This window comes from Clavispora lusitaniae (genome assembly GCF_014636115.1).
Source record: "Clavispora lusitaniae strain FDAARGOS_655 chromosome Unknown tig00000078_pilon, whole genome shotgun sequence".
Classification (NCBI taxonomy): Eukaryota; Fungi; Ascomycota; class Pichiomycetes; order Serinales; family Metschnikowiaceae; genus Clavispora; species Clavispora lusitaniae.
Window position 1 is genome coordinate 80,153 of NW_027093977.1, and position 19,501 is coordinate 99,653.

Consider the following 19,501-nt stretch of genomic DNA (forward strand, 5'->3'; position numbering starts at 1 on the left):
GTTTCGAGGCAACAGGGCAATTAATGCACCGCATGTCTGGTGGAAAGGAGTGCCCATTCGCTTTCACCAAATTGTCGGATGAGTTGCAACATCAGGTACAGAAGACGAGTCAAATTGAGACTGTAGTAATCCAAAATAAATTTGTCTCCGGCACATCTTTTCATGACCCGACTTTGTCAAATGCCGGCTAGGAGGATCAGCAGGCACATAAGAATGTGCCATACAACCGTAAAACCAAAATATTATAAAACCTTAAGGTTACACTGCACAAGGGACAATTTTGTCACTATAATGAAAAATGCAGCAGTCGACAAAACACAAACGCCTTGTTCGGAGAAACTTCTGGGTTGTTCCGATACTCAAGTGAGGCGCAACCGCGTCCCACGCCGTGCGTCAGAGTCAGAACCGAAACTTCTCGGATTTTTCACGTATGGCGCGAAAATGTACCCCATCAACCATTTCAAAAGTTTGGGGGAACGTCTTAATGTTTGGGGGTTCCTACATGATATTCTTGGCTCGAGCTGCTCAATGTACATTATTCTTTTTTTTTTTTTTCCCTTGATATTATTTTTTTTATTTTTCCCCTGTCTTCGAGCATGACTCGTGTATTGTGTGTACCTTCATGGATGATTCTCTTAATTTCTTTTTTCGTGCTTATTTTTTTCTCTCTACACTCTCGTGCTTCGTCCCGTTTCTCCATCTCAAAATTTTCTTGTCTCGATTCGTATCGCCTATAATTCCTGTTTTATGAATTAGGCTTTCCGTTTAGACATTCACCTTTTCTTCGGTTTTTTTTTTTCACCTTCTATTTTCTCCATGTTCTTTTTGTTTTTCCCACTAAAGTACATCACATGGAGCTCTTGACCTCTTCATACGAACGAATTAAAACTCGCCGGTGAAGTTTATGTTATAGATGACGAAGATCTTTTTTCCTCTTCTTCTTAACTCCATTTGAAACAATGGTTGAAACTTTTGGCCTACAACTGAATGCCATGTACTACAAGGTCTGACATCGTTTTCGCGCACACACTCATGTCTTTGATGATTTTGATGAAGCACCTTTGTATTGGAAGTGAGTAAAACGTACGGGGCCCTTGAGATGGAGAATAAACAATGTAAAATTTAGATTCAAAAGTGTGAATCATCACACTGTCTCTTCTGAGGGGAATTTTATTGACATGCCGATATTTACTGTGAACTTTAGCTTTCATGCTGCCCTAGGTTACTCTTGGTTTTCCTTTTTTTTTTTTTGTTTCTCTTTCTCACTATCCACCACCATCTCCGCTGTCTATGCGACTCTTGTGAACATATGTAAGTTTTTCTGGCTCATATGAACGTTGTGGCGCCTACACCCGTGCACCACAGATCGCATCCCCTTATCGGCTTTAGATCTGATTAGTCGTTTCCGTGCTCTCTGTTATTTCATCCTTATGTTCCCACGGTTCTTAAAGAGGCTGGCCTCTGTTTCAAGTAGACGCCAAAGGTACATAAGATACCGCAGATGCCTGCAATTGCCTTTTTTCTCCCGGTATTTCTCCCAGGCATTCTCATATTCCCTCTTCTCCAAGAACCATCTTGGTGGATATTGGTCTTTCTTCCTGCTCAGGAAGGCTAGTGACCCTCGCGCACCTTACCACAATTCAGCCGGTACGAGACCTAGTAAAGTGCCTCTTAGTGGTCAGTATGACCCTTCATTGGTTGACTCCGCGTTACTCCAAGTAACAATGAATAAGTATGCCAAGACTGCGCCAGCCGATGTTCTTCAAGTTTTGAAAGTCCTCTTCGATTCAAACCCTTCTCGCATGTCAAGATTGGTGGAGTCTATGTGCGAGTTCTATTCTTCTAGAGGCAAGACATCTTTTTCTCTGACTTCGGCAAATGAATTAAATGATATAATGAGGGTGTTTTGGAACTCAATTGCTCTTGCAGTCAAGAATGAGACGCGCCCAGAATTACGTGATTACTTCCTTAAATTAGATTCTAAGATTTCAAAGTCAAAGCATTCTACAGACGCTTCCAATCTTCTTGAAATGCTCATGGACTATGGTTCAAAGAGGAAATCATATATGGACCTCTACAGCAAGGGAATTGGTAACTTCTTACCAGAGTTGCAAACAATGGTGTCTGAGTTTGATTTCTCAAAGCTAACTACTATTGCCCCCGTGTTGAACAAAATATCCCTCTTGGTATCTGAGTTCAATGCCTATTTAGCTGAACAAGGCGATCTAAAACATTTCGACTCTAATGCCTACCACCTCTACATAAACTTGAAGCGTTACCAGAGCTTATACAATATTTTGATTTCACGATCCACTGATAGTCGCTTGCCGCAAGAGATTCTCGCCATAGTTAAAGATGAGCAAGCCGCTGCCATTCAATCTGAAATTCAAAAATCCAGTGGAGAGCAAGAAGAAATTGATAAGCTTATCTTTACAACACACAGAAACATCTTAAATGCTTTCTATGTGTCGACGGGTTTGAAAAATTATCATACACTCTTTGCGTTTGTGAATCACGAGTGTCGAAGGGATGTGTATTCTAAGGAAGAAAAACAGATTTTCCAAAACTTTACTAAAACATTCTTGCCATTATTATGCAAGGGATTACTTAAATCGAACCTGTTGAATGATATCAAATATCTCTGTCTTCCTGTTCGATTTGACAATAATGTCATTGTTCCGTTCAAATTCTCGGAGAATCTTTTAGATAATTACGAACTTTCTCTTGCAATACTTTTTGAAGTACCATGTCGGATTCATTTGCTCAATTTAATCACTCCCAGAAGCATCAAGGACTACTCAGCACACTCGTCAAATGAAATTGCCTCGGAAATTCGCAAGTATTTTGATACGTCTTGCGCATTATTGAAAAACGATGCAGAGAGTCTTATCAAGTCCTTGCTGGCCATGGACCAATATCTCATACGCGGTTTTAAAGTGTTAAACTTGCTTAATGAAGACAAAAAACTCCAAACAATTGCTCAGGAACAGAGCGAAAAATGTTCCACTGTTGAGTGCTTAAACCCTTCAATCATTGACCTTACATCAAAAATTGAAGACCACCCTACGGGGAAGAATACGAATGAACCCATTCATGCTATCAATGATGAAGTCCTGCGTTTCAAAAATGAAGTGGCAAATTTCCGTGCCGTGGATTTGAACAATGAACGATTTGCTGATATTGGTGCTCGTGCAACACTTCGCTATATTAATGAACGGATGAAAGAAGTGTTATCTCTGAGCAACACATGTGAGACGTCGGCTATTACATCAGAAAATGCAGAGAAATTCGTTAAGCTCTATGAACATTTGGCCACAGCATATGACACAGATACTCCATTTGTAACTCAACTTGACCGCCTTGCAGATGAAGTATTACACAATGAGAAAGCTTTGGAACGGTCGGAGTATGTGCAAATTCCAGATTACCTCATGCTTCACTCCTTGCACTCTGAATTAGAAATTTTCAAAACCGACGAGCTTAAACGTGACTACAGTGAATTAACACTGGAAGAAGTATTGAAACTGTTAGAAGCACGAGTTCAGGAGGTTCTTCAACACGGTCTGACCCTGTCGGAATCAAGAATAACGCTGAAGAATATTTTGCATTTCAAAAAGCTATTATCGCGCTTAAAGACGCTTTTTGCAGTAAATGGTGGTAATACTGAAGTTTTAGATGCACTCATTAGGTCTCAGAATACCTTTGATCAATTTGAATCGCAGTTACGTGAAAGACGCGAAGCGAAAGCACCCTTCCAAGCCAGTTCACAGGAAGTTCCTGAAACATTTTCTGGACCTTATTTGCAGATACCAGACGAGCTACAATTGCATCAATATATTGAAGAGCTTAGTCTTTTTCGGAAACATGACCTTTCAAGTGAATACAAAGATAAGTCGGCTCAAACTATTCTCGATTTATTGCAAGAAAGAACTGACAATGCTTACAAGGGATTACCAGTTTCCTATCCTGATCTGTGCATCAATGCAGACAACTTTGTCAGGTTCATCAATTTGCAAGCAAAGCTTAAAAAATTGTTTATCCTCAATGGCGGAAATACAGCAATTTTGGATACATTGATTCATTCGCAGTCCGTCTTTGAAGAATTCGAATCTAAAATCGCTCACCAGGAGAAAAGCCTTGTTGCTAATGATGAAAATGTGTCGGGAAAAGCATACATCCAAGTTCCAGATCAAATGGTATTCGAAGAGTACTCCGAGGAATTATTATCGCTCAGGCGCAAACTTGGTTGTACTTTTGCAAGTACGACAGCAGAGGATATTTTGTTATGCTTAGAGCAAATGCAAGCTGAAGAAATGGACCTTGATCAAAAAGTTGTTCTTGGTAAATTACTTTACAATCTTCACAACTTGTTTAAACTCAACAATAACCACACATTTGTATTGGACAATATTTTATTAAGCGCTAAAACGTTTGATCAAATTGAGCAAAAGATTTCAAACAAAGCAGCTGCAGAAAACACATTCGTTATGGGTGATTTCTTGAAAGATGATGCGAAGTCTAGAGTCCAAGCAGATGATTATGTGTTGTCTCTTCTCCCTGACAAAGAGAAATTATTAAGGTCAGTAAAGTTTGATTCAGAAGATGCAATACAGACTGCTGTGCACAAAGCATTTTCCTCGTACTCTGAAGAATATGAGAATGGTATAGTGGACGAAAACAACAATTTTGTTTTGTCGCATGTTGAATCAGCACCACAAAGAGTGGCATCCAAGGCTAAGGAAATTGACGAGCATGGTAAACCAATTCACAAAGAAACCCTTCAAAAGTTCTTGGAGAAAGCAAAACATAAGAATGAAAGTAAGCTCGAGAGACAATGGAGAGAGCGCAAAGCTTACGAGTGGAGCAGTAATATGGCTAACGGAAATCGTTCCCTTGAATCAAGAAATTTCTTCGACCCATTTTTCGAAAAGACTTCCCGCTTCCCTATGTTTCCATCAATAAACGGCAAGGGAAATGATTATTTGGTTTTAACTGGCAAAGGCGATACATTCATGTCTAATACTAATCCGTTGGGGGAGACACATACTCCAGAAGACATGGTAGGAATCCTCGAGCGTCTTTCCGAGAAGGAGTTGGAAAAGTTTTCCAAGAGCATCAATAAACTTCAAAAGCGTAACTGGAGACTTATTGGGGCAAGTGATGGTAAGGACAAGTTGTTGGTTTTGAGTCGCAAGACTTCAAGTCGTCCTCGCATATATTTGGCACATCTCAAGTCGTTAGTGGGATCAGCCTTACTCGTGTTCTTATTGTTGATCGGTTTGAACTACTGCCTCGAAGACCGTACTGCTGAAGAGGAGAAACAGCTGGTCAATAAACCAACAGATGCGGTAGCAGATAATTCCCGTGTGCGAGTTAATACAACAACAAACCCCAACACGGAAAAGACGGACCTTGTTGTTGAACTGAATTACTTGGTCCCATCGGAAAACACTCCACGTCGGAACCGGTGGGCACTGCTTCTTTGGAAAATTTGAGGTGGGCTATAACACCCATATTAAAGATTGTTTATTCTAGTAACGTACGTATGTGTTTCTTTTGTACAGACCAATGTACTCCCAAGTAGTATGAAAAGTATCCTCTGCGAGGAATTTCTCTTCGTATTATTCCTCCATAGCGTTGCTATCAACTTCATTTACTGAACTTCCATCCTGAGTAACAAATGTAAACTTCCAGGCATTGACTGAACCACTTGTTCCATTCCAAGTACGCAATCTTTCAACGGTCAACTTATCCGACAAATCAGGAGATTTCCATCCAGTTTTAAAAAGTTGTTCCTCGTGTTTCTTCTTCTCAACTTGTAATTGTTGCTTGCTAGTTAAGGGCCTACCTGGTCTCCTCAGTTTTGCAATAGACTCAAGCTCTTCGTCGTTTCTGCAGACATACTCGTGAACAAAACTTCTCATATCTTCAAGAGTGAAAACTTCCTTTTCGGGCTCCTCGTTGATCTTCTCCTGAAAATGTAAGTAGAATAATAACTCATGATTTTTCTGTTCAGCAAATTGAAGCTTTCTAATCTTTAACTTATGTTCTCTTTCCGTGGCTCTATTAAGCTGCTTAAATTTTCTTCCCTTGACATGAAGAGATCCCGCCAGCTGGTTTGAGAGTTTTTTAGTGACTTTGCGGAGTGATTTGATAAGAGGCATTTTGGCGTTAGCTTTTAGCTCATCGCGTACCAGTAGATATGATTTTCTTTGCACATATACAGTATGAAGAGCTTGAACGTGTGGGGTAAACAAATGCTTCGTAACTGAATCAAGCTGTACAATGGAACATTAGAATTACTTGCTTCGTTGAAAAGCCCAAATTTGAAATCCGGACACAAATTATGTGTGGTATTGTCTGTAGGTGTTGGAGCAGCAAAACACCGAACTCTTATATTCCTTGATTACAGCAATCAATTCTTAGAGTCTCTTCCAATTGCTGGAGTAATCGGAATAAGCAAGACCACTTCTAAAAGCCGAATAATTATTTTTTTGAAGTCTTCTCTATATATCGTAGACGCTACGAAGCAACGGGGAATGAGAGGCTCAAAGGTGATAATAAATATAAGACACCGAATAAAAATGAAAGGCTGATAAGATAGTACGAGAATGTAAATGCAGCTATGAGTGACTTCAATAAGGGATGACAAAGTATGCTAGAGAAAGCTTCGAAATTGAATCTTTTTTCTCGTGCTTTTGTTGATTTCCCTACTCAGTAAATTACATATTCCAATTAGGCGAGTGCTCGCACGATGAAAAGGGACAAGTATTAGCTGCACAAGAAGACCACATAAAAATTCGAAGAAACAAAACTGGGGGATCAATTCAATAGCAAAGCTAGTTCTCTTTTGCCGACGTGTCTTTCGACCCCAAATAGTAGTATTTATTGGTACTTTTATTTAGTCGTCTCATACACAAATATTTCAGACCGAAGGAAAAAAAAAAAGGCGAAAAACTCTTGAGACTTAAACCGACTGAATCATCATGGCCAAGTACACTGAGGAACAATTACTTGAGGCAAGGGAAGAAGCCTACACTCCGAAGCCAGAAGTTTTAGAAGCTTTCAACAGTTTAGTGGAGGCCGTGAGAGAACATGTCGCCAATGAGAAGAAGGCTAAAATGACCAACGGTGACACCTACATTGACGAACATGGCAATGAGAGACTGTACCACCACTTGAACAGAAGAAGATTGTCTCGTTCGGGAAACAAGCCAAACTTGAGAAAGAAGACCGTTGAGACCACCGTGGACGAAGATGGATGGGCCACCATGACCAAACCTAAGAAATCATTTGGCGCCGAGGAAGCCAATGAAGAAAGAACAAAGTTCAGAGAGCTGTTGAAGGAGACTGCGGTTAAGATCAAGCCTAACAACAAAAACTTGGGATCTTCCAAAGCAGTTGATCCAAGAGATGCCATTGCGGACAAGCACACCAACACATTCAACGCGTTTGAAGCTTTGGGTGGTGACGATGACGACGACGAGTAAAAACAATAAATACTAATGCAAATTCCGGCCTTTAGCGTGTGCCGTTTCAATTGGGCCAATCAAATTGTAGATGTGTGTCTTAATCCTCTGTCACAGCAAGACTAGGAAGCTGGCCATCCCGTTCTTTCTTCACCCACAATTTTAATGAGTACCGTACATCGTTGAGATCATCAGACCTACTATATTTCTATGGTACATATACCTACAACATCTAATTATACAACAATCTCTCGATCATCGTCACTATCAAGACCGTCCAAAATAGAGCGCACGTCAGTAGTGTGAATTTGCTTTTCAAGCACTGAAGGACTGGATGCGCCTGATATGCTAAGGCCATTTAAGCTGAGCTTCAAAGGTGCCACCCGCGGCACCCGGTGCTCTTCGCGTGCCATAAGAGAAATCATTGAACGTGTTTCAATGGTAGCTTGTGTTACGTCTGCCGAGCCAACGTTAGCACGTGAACTTTGGTTAGCCAAGCCTGAGTGAATAGAAGAGATGTCACTCACAGTACCTAAACCTAGGCCAGCGCCTACTGGTTTAGTGTTCACTGGTCGAAAATCTTGCGCGTGGAGTTGTCCGTTCATAGAATGTTCAGAATAGCCGTTTCCGTTCTCGAGAAGCACATCGGCTTCACGGAATGGTCCTTGCGAGGGTGTCCATCCATGCAATGATATATGAGAGAAAAAATCGAAAATAGACTTTTTGTTTACCTTCATCAGTAATTCTCCTGGAATTATTTTAGGGATTGAGCTGGTTCCATCAAGTTCACACACCCACTGACCTCTTTCGCGGCGAGAGATTATATCCTCCGAGATGAAAGCGGCCAATGGTAACAGGTGGACATCCAGCTTGAAACAATCGTTGTATTTGGACTCAAGCACCTCCACCAGATCCTGCAAAAGAATATATGCCAGAGTATCTTTGACTCGGCGCAGAAGTGACAGAGAATAAGTCAGTTGTTGCCAGTGTTGGAAAAAGGGCAAGAAATTGTGAATGAAGTTAGCACCTGTTGCATGCAAAATACAGCGCAATGACAATACAAGCTGCGCTGCAACATTCACGTTGAGAATTGAGTCCTCAAAAAAATCATTGCAGTGCACAAGCAAATGAGCCAAGATATTTTGGCTGTTCTCCAAATAATCATTGAAGTTGGGAACCAACATATCATCTCTTTCACCTATTTTTGAATCAGACTGCTCTGGAGAATCGCTTTTAACGAGCTCCTTCTCCAAGAATAGATTGAATACAGCAAGGTATTTCGCTTGAATCTGCGTGATCTGTTGTGATGTACCGTGCTCCAGAAACTCCTTGTATGAGAGAGAGAATGAAAGTAGTTGCAAACTCACACTCCAATTTTCCAAAGTCGCTCTATTGCGAATAATGGCACTCGACTTAGCTGATAACAAGTTCAATACTGTAGAGACATCATCAAGCAAATGCAAAACCAATCCATAAACTTGCTCCACATTATCCGCTGTTGTGGAAATGAGTACAGTGTCCATGTGCACCAAGATTGCCTCGATTGAATCCAGTACCTGATCAAAATAGTAGATATGACTAGACAAGTTGCAAATGCATTCGGAATAAATGCTGCTTAGGTATGCCACTTTATCAGCGGGGAGATTGTCTGCCGCCATTAAGTGCAAGAAAGTCTGCAAGCTTAGCAAACGTTGGGTGACGTCCGTGATTGACAAGCCAATCATATTGAAGTCGGATGAGACAAGGCCCAGAATATTTTTGGCAAAATGCACCATGCGAGCAAAGTGCGACTTCAAATGAGCGGCATCAGTGCTGCGGCTCACTTTTTCTGAAGTGACAGTTATGCTCTTCAATAACGTCAGCAATGTAATAAAACGCAATTGCACGGGGATCCACGAAGCGCACATTTCCAAAAAGGTGGTGCCCCACTCTTCTTCATTAGGATACAGCTTCAAGTTGTTTTCCACAACCTCTTTAGTTGCATCAGAAATCTGACTGGAAAGAGTAGTATTGAACAAAGTTCGCAATGCCGAGAGGGCTTCCACGTTTAAGTCATCCTCGCTAAGCGAGTCTGTATCTGCATTGCTCTTTACACGATACATTTTGGACATGCTGCGACCAGTAACAGATTTACTTAAGCGGCGGTCAGCGTCATTCTCCACATTCAAGTTGGCGTGTAGACGCTTAAGCAAATCGTCATGGGAGGACGAAGAGTGTACTTGCTCTGTCAAAAGGGGCACACATAAAGAAAGTAAACTCTTGCTCACGTGGGTATTGTAACCAATACATTTGAACAGATGGCGGCATGTGGCCAACGAAATACGTTTCCATTCTAGAACATTGAGCGAGGGCTGGTTCAGTTTACTGACGCCCTGTGAGATCAATCCAGTAGAGAGTTGGCAAAACAAGTCGACAAAATCCTTATCTCCGGAAAATAACCCACCATCAAGCTTGCTGCATAAGACTCCATATGTCTGCACGAGAAGGCGAATTAACGGCAACTCCTGTGTGTTTAGAATGGCCAACATGATTTTGCACACTTGCAGTGCAAACACGTTCAAGTTATTGGAGCATTTGTCAATAAGAGCGGCAATTATACTGAGTGTAACTTGTAGATTGCCCGACCTGTTTCTACCAGCGTCACTTTTTGTTTTGTGGGCCAAAAAGTCAATCACCTTCTCCAACTTGACCCGCCGCGTGCTCGCGTAATATAAAAGATAGCTGAGCTCCAGCGGATTGGGTTTTTTGTCCACGCTTTTCCCCGGCGGGTAGCACTGGAGTATAAGCTTCTGGTGTTTGGCGTGAAGAAGCCTCATGGTGGAGAGAAGAAAAGCGGAGAAGTAGACGTTTTGAGTTGATGTAGTATTGTCAGGCCTGCATGCATTTTCGCATGTGCTAGATTTCCACCCGACGAAAAAAGATACGATATGATGGCAAACGGCAATTCAACTTCTGCAGAGGTCAGGGAGGGAGGACAAAAACTCTCCTCTTTGTTGCCTTCATCTTCCAGAAAATATGGCCTCGCATGAGGCGTTTGCTACTTTGCTACAGGATACCCGGCTAAACCACCATGGGCAATGTGTGCAGGCACCCATCAGCCACCGGTATCATGTGCTACAGGCGCGACATAAACCGATATTCGTACTGTTACCTATTCACGGCGCAGGCCCAGCCTCGCGCAAGTTTTAGCCTCTGCCTTGGGTCACACCCACGCAGAGGATGATAGTCATTCGAGGTCATTGTACCGTAGCTTGAAGCAATAGGGACACATCATGTGGCCGCACCGCAGGCAAGTGAAGCGGGTTGCGGGTTCTTGCACCAAATGGTGGCCTGTAGGAGCATCCTGGTAGTGGATGCTCTCGGCCAAAGAAGAAGAAGTCAAGTTGGATTTTGCAGTGCGGATCCCCTCGTATGTGCGGAGGGTGCCGTAAGGTTTGCCACAGTCGCAGCAATACCACTGGCAAATCTGGTTACCGGAGGGGACTATTTTGGAGATCAATATGGGAATGCGACACGAGTCAGAGCTGATTAGCTTGATATCAATGTTTTAACCGCAGCGTGGAGGTGGGGAAAACCCGGCATGCTAAGCCCTAGTGCAGAGGCGGTCCAAATAAAAGAATTGACCCAGAAACGGCGGAAACGGGGAAGTTGAACGGCAGATTCGAGCAAACTGCAAGCAACAGCGACTTTCTTGCAAATGGTAACGCAACTAGGAACGGAGAAGGAAAGAAAGGAAAAGAAAAAGTAAGCAAGCGTCATCGCCTTTGCCGGATTGGCACCATCATATATATCCCAGCTTGCCTGAGCCTAGACCCTTTGGTCAATGCAGGCGGCCCTAACAGGCTCTTCGCGCCATCTTGTTCTCTGCTGCGGTGTGCACGCCCACAAAAAATCTAGAATGCCCCGCCCCGTAGCCAGACCGATCCACATGCACGTACAGTATGGACTGAAAATGACATCTTTCTAGGCCCCCTAGGACTTTGCGCATGTTGTGCGATAGCCTGGGCTCGCACACCACTTGCCTGGGCATTTCCGCCAAATCAGGCGTCGCCTGGGGCTCTGCGCTACACCTGCACAGTGTGCCCCAATACGGGACTCGCCCCATGTGCCCTGCAGCGGCATCCAAACAATTGCGCCTGGCTCGGGGCATTCTCTGCAGAGCCACAGGGCCACTAACCTGGAGACGTATGGCCAGCAGCGACCGTTTTACAGCGATATGGGACATTGCCCCATGAACATGTAGAGCAATTAGACCCATGCAGCAGTGTGCGACAATCTGGGTCAAGAGTGCGACTAAGTCCACGCGACAACAAGTCCACGCGACAACACAGGCGGCGCGACAAGTGTTGAGTCTCTAGACCATTGAGATAGGGCAGCATGCAATAGTTATGCACCAATACGGAGCATGTTACGAGGGCCTCATACGAACATTCACGCCCGCTCCTCGATGCGCCTAGCTCATGATTTCGACCTGCGCTCGACTCGGGCAAAATATTCCAGCGGAATGCAGCCTTGCGCGTTGCCGCTGGTGAGAATGACGCCGTTTTTGCTGCGGTAGAAGGAAATGCCCGCGCTGAGACACTTGTCAATGTCAATGTAGATGAATACTGTGGAGCTCGCGCGCGAGCCCAGGCGGCTCCAGGGCTCGTTGCAGGCTAAATGGATATGGTTGCGTGCCATACGATTCAAGCCATGTTGCATAATTGTATCCAACTTGTTTTCGTACGTTCCGTGATATACTTCGCGCGGCATGGTCTCCAGAGTCAAAAGCTCGAGCTCAGGACAAACCCGTTCCAAGCTGTGGCCCTGGTTGGCGCAGATATAATCTCCGTCCGGCCGTTCGCTGAGCGTGAACCTTTGTTTGGCATTCTGGGCCACAATGCGACGAATATCTTCTTGGGTAGCACGGTGGGTACGGATGCGATTGTTGGCAAGCACATCACTGACCTTGGCCCACCCATGCTCATCTAGAGGAAGTTTTTCCTTATCTGCGCCGTGCCGAAGAAGGTACGAGAGCGCTTTGGATATGAACATGTCTCTCTTCTCTGGTGGTACTGCCGACATGCTTGTCTTGGAGGGGTTTTCGCTCAATGCTTTTGGCGCGCACGATGGCTTGTCTTGTGCGCGCATGATGGAAAGAAAAGGGAAGAAGCTCAGACTGAGGAGTGTAGATGGCAAGAGCTGGGATGAGTTAAGAATGTAATGCGTTATAGTGTATGGACTAAATCGGAATATCTGGACAGATCGTTCTTTCGTCGCCAAATAAAACCGATGGAGAATGCAAATAGGGAGCAGTGAAACCGATTAATCACAAGTAAAAGCAAGTAGGCTTGAGGTACAACGGTTAAGTTTGGGGTATGATTGATGTACAAAAGAACAATAAAAAGTGATGGGTGAAAGTACAATAATTGACTTTAAAAAATGAGGCGTAAAACTTAAATAAAATATAATTGCTGCCGTTGATGTGTAATTGCTATGTCCTCAACATACGACTGTGTCACAGCGGGGATTGGAGGTTTGCTCGGAACGCTTAGGTTCGCTAGCAATTTTTAAACCCTTAGTCAACGCAATAGTTTCTGTGCCCTACTACGTTTACGAAAAAAAGGTTTGCAAAAGTGCCAGTTGCACTTGGCCCGTCAATTAACTGTCTTATATCCGGAAATCTCATAATCCTCTGGTAAACTTGTGTGATAGATCTCAAAGTACCACCGTATCGTGATCAGTGATCTTATTTTCCCCTAAATACATCCATTTCACCCACGTCATATGCATTTTCTTTATGGTTCCTCTTTCCACATGCATAGAATCCTGTAGATTTGTTTCTAGCTATTAGCCTTCACCGTCGAGATATCTCCCTTCAGATACAACAGTAACCGATATGGTACATATTGAGTATGTTCTAAACCTTCATTTGCTATGTACAGATATTAAGAGCATCTTTTCACTTTGGCACCAGCCAAACTGCCCAAGTTGGCCTTGCTTTGCTTAATAGTCTCGTTACTTCCGAGTTCCGTCTTGTCATGAATCTTCAAAAGGTAACGGTCTTTGCCCTCTTCTTTCTCGCCTTGGACAATGTTTTTCACCAAAAACTGTGCAACTTCATTAAGTTCAGCCACTTTTTTTTCCACTTCCATCTTGTCCGCTAGGTCTCGGTTGGAGAGGAGTCCTTCTCTAATTTTCGCCCTTGCAGATTTTAACACAAAGTTGTCGCCGTTGAAGGCCACTCGTGTTGCTCGAAGAGCCGTTCTATATGCTTGGAGAGCAGGGTTACTCATGATGGAGAGGAAAAACTGTACGCCTAAGATGTATTTAGCGCCTTAAACGCAGGACGATACTAGTTTTCCCTCAAGTTCCTGGACAGATAAATTTGGTACAGAACGCCCGTAAACGTAGTTACAAAGGTCAAATCTTTTCTAATTCGCTTTCCTCTTACTTTCCTTGAAATCCTTTGATTCATGAATATGTTTTCTCTGTTCGTCTTAAATATGTGTGTGCACAAGTGCGTTTCGACAACTCCATAATGATTATTTGCCAACCATTAAGTCTAAGACTATCAGCTACCTCTGTACACCTACTATTAACCCAAGTATTTAGTTTATTCTATTTCGCTACAAAACCAACTTTTCCCTCGAGTATGTTGGAATTTTCTTTGCGAGCTCAATGCCTTCGTCAACCATCAACTTCTTGTTGGTGGTATTGTTGTTGATTGTTAAAATGGCGTCCAACTGCAATCTTTGGTTATTAATCTCGTGAATGTTATCCACAACTTTAGGTGTGGACTTCTTGGCGCCTTTCTTTCCAGCATTTTGCAAGCCTATAACGGCTTGAGACGTTAATGTTAAGTTATAGCTATTTTGTGTCAATGCTTCAACCTTAGCGTCAATGACTTCGCTAAGTTTGTTGACAGTAGGCAAGCTCCAGTTGAATAATCCACCAACATCAATGACGGCTTGCAATAACGTCCATGACTGATTGTTGTTGATATCGATTAACGCATTTAACAAGTGTTCCAACTTCTTGTTGGCGCTTTCATACTCAATATTCAAAATTTCTTGCAACTTACTCGTGATTTCCCCTACGGAATAGTCCGTCAGTAAGCGATTAATAGTGGCCTTCAAGAACGATGAGATGTAATAAGCATCCTCTTTTTCCTCTGCATCCATCTCGTCCAACAATTCCACCAAGTTTATCAACTCTTGCGTGAGTTCTTCAATAGTGAGACCCACACAGTTATCAATAGCCTGCTTCAATAAGTCTGGTTGATTCAATTGAGACAAAAGCATCAACAAGCCCTTGGCATATTTTTCTGGGTACAACGGATGTGTAAAAAGATATGTTAATGTTGTTTGTGGGACAAACTCTTCGTTGATGATTTGAACACTTTCTGATTCATCAATTTCAAAAATCATGGCTAATATTGACTCGATGAATCTAGCGTCGACCACTCTGTCTGTCAAAGAAGAGAACTTATATGTGGTATTCTCTTCTAATGGAGCATTTTTGAGAAATTCCACCACATGTGAGTCGAAAGCAGAAGTATTTTTTTGTGCCTGATCTTGCAACAAATTCTTGTCCGTCCTTTCTAATTCTTTGACAATTTTCTTGTTTGCTTCTATCATGTTTTCATCTTCCAAAGCAGGGAAACCATTCCACTTAATTTCCGATGAGTTGTGAAGAGATTTACCAAGAGACTCGCTCAACAAATTCAAACCGACATCAATCTGAATCAGCTTTAACTTGCAGGTTTTCGTCTTCTCTTCAAAATTCAAGTACAATGCAAAGGAGTTGCGGGTTTCAGTTGTGTTACCTGCAACAGGAAGAGCGAAAGTCAAAAACACCTGATTATGGGAGTTGTTAGTGTGTTCGCCTAGGACACTCTCGTACTTGAAGCTGATGATGAAAATCAGTGATTCATGCGACAAAATTATTCTCTCAGAAGAAGGAGAGGTCATGGAAAACAAGCTTTTGGAACTAGATTTACCAATGATGTTTTTTAAGCTGAAAGACTTCAATGTCTCTTGTGGCTTCATGAGCGAGCTCGACGAGATGGTCTTGGTCTTCTTGTCAAATTGGTAGACAGTACCATCACTGTAGGCAAAGCAAAGACTCTCTGGCTTAGAGAAGGGGATGCTGGTTTGGTATAGCTCAAAAGATTTGGTTCCCTCTAAAGCTATCAATCTGTATGTGAGTTTCGAGTTACTTCTGGAAATGAAGAAGAACAAGTCGTGGTTGTATTTGAGGTTATGGTCGCTAATAAAGCGAGAGAACATAACACTACTAGCTTTAGAAGTGCCTTGAGTTAAGTTTGTGAGCTCGGGGACTTTTTCGATAATGATGCTGTCTTCAATGCTAAAGTTGTACAACTCCAAATCTCCGTTTTTCAAAAGCACATAAGCACTTTTAGTAGATGAAAACTTCACTGCAACAGCTGGAACACTCAACAGGAATTCTCCGGTGACAACGGACTCGTCACCCGTCTTTTGGATCATCAATAATTTGCTCTTTTTCCGTTCAGTCAAGCCGACAAGATATAATGAGTCCTTTACATCCATGCTGTCGACAATAGTACTGGGGGACAATGGATAGGACCAGCAAAGTTTTGGGGTGGGCTTCAAAACATAGCTGGATATGATCAGCTTGGAGATTCCCAAGTCTATTGTCTCTGTGGAAAGGTACAGCTTGCCATTTTGTGATTCTGACACCACCACTCTTTCGGGAAGACTGAGATCTGGGATTCGAGGAAGCTCGGTTAAGGAGTATGACTCTCCCAAACCAGGAATTGCTGGCATCATGTGGTGGTCTTAGTTTGGGTTTGAGATGAGGTTGGAATTCAACTACGCAGATGGAGTAGTGTATGCGAGGGAAAATTCTGCGATGGGCGGCACGGGTGTAGAGGCTGCCCTCTCTAAGTGAGCTTTCTGCGGTGTACGGAACTTTGATACTCTCCACCTTTTATCTACAATCTCAAAATCCACGTATAGAATCAATTGCATCTCCAATGTTGCTACCGTCTACATGGAGACAATTTCAGCTCTTTGACTTTCTCCCAGTTCGGGATCCGAATTACAAATCTACGGACCCTCTCTTCTCCGACCCTCAATTAACGGCAATAACCAGCACCCAGACCTATATTGCATTTGCTACCCAAGATACATATGTGAAGCTTCTCACAAAAGATAATTTCACTTTGGCCCGGCTGTTTTGCGCCTATGAGCCTGGCTACCGGATCACATTCATGAAGCCCTTGGCTCACTCTAACTTGCTCGTCACTCTAGCTGAAAAACAAAATTCGCCAGCCGTTATAAAAGTATGGGATTTGAACAAAATCATGAACTTAGATGCGGCCTCGGCAGGATCAGAAGAAGTAACCATCCATAAGTATGTCACTAAAGTGCTGGTACATGACGGAGCAGATTTCTACCCCATCAGCTGCTTTGCATTCAATGATTATCTAACATGCATTGCGCTAGGCTACACAAATGGGCGTGTCATCATAGTGCGAGGTGACTTGTTGCGTGATCGGGGATCGAAGCAGAGATTGGTTTATGAGAGTGTTGATCCGGTGACTAGCGTTCATTTTCATAAACTGGAGGAAATCTTGTACGTGACTACCACTTCCAAAATCTTGACTGTGCTAACTACCGGCAGAAACGACGGAAAACCTCTTCGTGTTCTTTCCGCGAGCCTGGGAGTAGCGTTGGGGTGTGCAGACATGGACACTCGTCTGTCAAGATTGATAGTGGCCAATACGGACGGCTTCAAATACTACAACCATGTCAGTAAGGCACAGGTTGTCAACTTTACTTTGGAGAAGAAAAGAATATTGCGTCTTTCCAAAGACTATTTGCTAGTGATATGCCCTATTGAGGAGTCTAGTGCTCCTGGAAAGAATGCTCTCACCAAAATCTTGATTTTGGATATGTCAAATATGCACATTTCCTTTAGTTTGACCATTCCCAACCTGACCATTTCCCATGCATTTTTCTCTTCGGCCGAAAATGATGTCTTTTTGTTGTCAACAGATGGAATCTTATACAAATTACATGAGAAACCCATCAATCAACAAGTTGAAATGATATTGCAAAGAGACCTTTTTTCAATCGCGTTGAATCTTGCTGATCAATACAATCTTGACAACGAGACCCGTTTTCGCATAAATAAGCTTCACGCAGAGAATCTCTACGAACACCAGGACTTTGATGCGTCTGTTTCAAAATACATTGACTGTTTACACCTTACTGATTCCAAAAAAAATTCAACGAAAGATAGTTTTGTGGATGTGGACGACTTTGTTATACATGTTATTAAGCGATTCAAAGAGGTATCGAATATCAGCAATATGACACGATTCCTTGCCAGTTTGTATGAATTGAACTTAGCAGATAGTGATCACCTCACACTACTTTTATGTTGCTATTGCAAGCTCAAAAAGACAAGCGAACTCGATGCCTTTATTGACTCCTTAGAGATTAACGATTCTCCAAGTGATTCTCAAAAAGGTGACTCTCCTACGAGAAACCTAAATTTCCCGCTCATTATCAATTTGTTCAAAGAATGTGGCTACTTTAAACAGGTTATTCGGCTTTTGTACAAGCTTAACCATCCATACATGATTGTGGAAGTTCAGATGAATGAGCTCAACCAGTTCGGCAATTGCATGTCATACATGAAATCTCTTCCAATTGACGAACTCTTACGAATTCTAATCGCTTTCCTGAAGGATCTTCTAGATTACATGCCGTTGGAAACTACGGAGCTTCTTATAAATGTTTTCACTGGAAAGTATAAACCTGAAGCAAACCATTCCTTATTTGATGAATCTTTGTCCGAGTCGTCGCCGCAAGAGGGTAGCAAAGATCTAATTCACAATGCCATTTCATCATATACTGCATTCTTGGGTTACCTTTCACGAAATGTTCCACAAAGTGCAGAAAACTCGATTTTAGAGACTACCGATTCAGAGCCTACTTATTTACCTCCCCGCCCAAGCTTGGTATTCCCATGTTTTGTGAATCATCCACGGGAGTTTGTTGTCTTTTTGGAGGCTTGTATGGATACTTTTGAGAAGTATCAAGGAAATACTCTGGACAAGAAGGATTTGTTGATTACTCTTTTCGAAATGTATCTTTCGATGTGTAAAGAGGAACCTGAAAAGACAGACGAGTGGCTTGAGAAGGCAAGAAATTTGATGTATGACAACGCCAAGTTGGTGGATGTCTCCAGCATCTTGCTAATATCCCACGTTTATGATTTCAAAGAGGGAGAAGCTTTTGCCAAACAAGCATCGATGGACTTTGAGGAAGGATTGCTTAGAATGGCGCAGACTACTGGTGACTTGAAAGCTGCGTTTGAAGTTGTGAACAAGTACGGGAAGAAAAAGCCGATTTTGTATAAAATGATGCTCAAGTTTATTGTTTCTTCCAACGAGATCTTCAAACAGGCAACTGCGGCAGACTTCCGCTTGTTATTGGATGAGATAAAGCTGCATAAAATTGCAACAACACTCGAGATCATCAATATCATGAGTTCGAACGAGAACGCAAATTTAGGACTCGTCAAAGACTTCTTAATTGAGTACATCGGTCAAGCGAATAAGGAGATCAGCAATAATAAGAAACTCATTCAGTCTTACGAAGGCGAATCTACCAAGAACAGCTTCAAACTTACTGAGCTTACCACAAAGCCTGTGATTTTCCAAAGCACAAAGTGTTCTAGTTGCGAGTTGAAACTTGACTTCCCATTGATTCATTTTAAGTGCAAACATTCGTACCATCAAAGGTGCTTAATTGAGAATATCTACATCCCATCGGAGAATGAGAAAGTCGATAGCAAACCCAAATGCCCGTTGTGTATTAACGAATTGCAGTCGTCTCGGGCGCTTAGGGAAACCCAATTCAAGTCCAAGGATAATTACGATGTGTTTGACATGGATTTAAATGATGCTACGGATCGGTTTAAGGTAATCACTGAGTACTTGGGAAAAGGTGTTATGGAAACGGAGCTTCCGAATAAGTAAACACATCCATACACCA

General features: G+C 42.5%; 8 protein-coding genes across 8 annotated transcripts; 3 read left to right on the top strand and 5 right to left on the bottom strand. All coding sequences in view use genetic code 12, as the record gives it.

Annotated features, from left to right (window-relative positions):
• Positions 1-1,430: 1,430 nt before the first annotated feature.
• FOB63_002185 (uncharacterized protein) lies at positions 1,431-5,495 on the top strand (the record flags this gene model as incomplete). The annotated part of the gene is made up of 1 exon (XM_002616775.2): positions 1,431-5,495. The coding sequence occupies one exon, from the start codon at positions 1,431-1,433 to the stop codon at positions 5,493-5,495; it is 4,065 nt and encodes a 1,354-aa protein (XP_002616821.2).
• Positions 5,496-5,621: 126 nt separating this feature from the next.
• FOB63_002186 (uncharacterized protein) lies at positions 5,622-6,164 on the bottom strand (the record flags this gene model as incomplete). Its single annotated transcript, XM_002616774.2, has 1 exon — positions 5,622-6,164. The coding sequence occupies one exon, from the start codon at positions 6,162-6,164 to the stop codon at positions 5,622-5,624; it is 543 nt and encodes a 180-aa protein (XP_002616820.2).
• Positions 6,165-6,986: 822 nt separating this feature from the next.
• FOB63_002187 (uncharacterized protein) lies at positions 6,987-7,490 on the top strand (the record flags this gene model as incomplete). The annotated part of the gene is made up of 1 exon (XM_002616773.2): positions 6,987-7,490. The coding sequence occupies one exon, from the start codon at positions 6,987-6,989 to the stop codon at positions 7,488-7,490; it is 504 nt and encodes a 167-aa protein (XP_002616819.1).
• Positions 7,491-7,705: 215 nt separating this feature from the next.
• Positions 7,706-10,285, bottom strand: FOB63_002188 (uncharacterized protein; the record flags this gene model as incomplete). The annotated part of the gene is made up of 1 exon (XM_002616772.2): positions 7,706-10,285. The coding sequence occupies one exon, from the start codon at positions 10,283-10,285 to the stop codon at positions 7,706-7,708; it is 2,580 nt and encodes an 859-aa protein (XP_002616818.2).
• A 1,642-nt stretch (positions 10,286-11,927) lies between these two features.
• Positions 11,928-12,599, bottom strand: TPT1 (tRNA 2'-phosphotransferase; the record flags this gene model as incomplete). Its single annotated transcript, XM_002616771.2, has 1 exon — positions 11,928-12,599. One exon carries the CDS (start codon positions 12,597-12,599, stop codon positions 11,928-11,930), a length of 672 nt encoding a protein of 223 aa, XP_002616817.2.
• Positions 12,600-13,396: 797 nt separating this feature from the next.
• Positions 13,397-13,744, bottom strand: FOB63_002190 (uncharacterized protein; the record flags this gene model as incomplete). The annotated part of the gene is made up of 1 exon (XM_002616770.2): positions 13,397-13,744. One exon carries the CDS (start codon positions 13,742-13,744, stop codon positions 13,397-13,399), a length of 348 nt encoding a protein of 115 aa, XP_002616816.1.
• Positions 13,745-14,077: 333 nt separating this feature from the next.
• On the bottom strand, positions 14,078-16,261 carry UTP8 (Utp8p; the record flags this gene model as incomplete). Its single annotated transcript, XM_002616769.1, has 1 exon — positions 14,078-16,261. The coding sequence occupies one exon, from the start codon at positions 16,259-16,261 to the stop codon at positions 14,078-14,080; it is 2,184 nt and encodes a 727-aa protein (XP_002616815.1).
• A 206-nt stretch (positions 16,262-16,467) lies between these two features.
• On the top strand, positions 16,468-19,485 carry VPS11 (tethering complex subunit; the record flags this gene model as incomplete). Its single annotated transcript, XM_002616768.2, has 1 exon — positions 16,468-19,485. One exon carries the CDS (start codon positions 16,468-16,470, stop codon positions 19,483-19,485), a length of 3,018 nt encoding a protein of 1,005 aa, XP_002616814.2.
• Between the last annotated feature and the right edge of the window lie 16 nt (positions 19,486-19,501).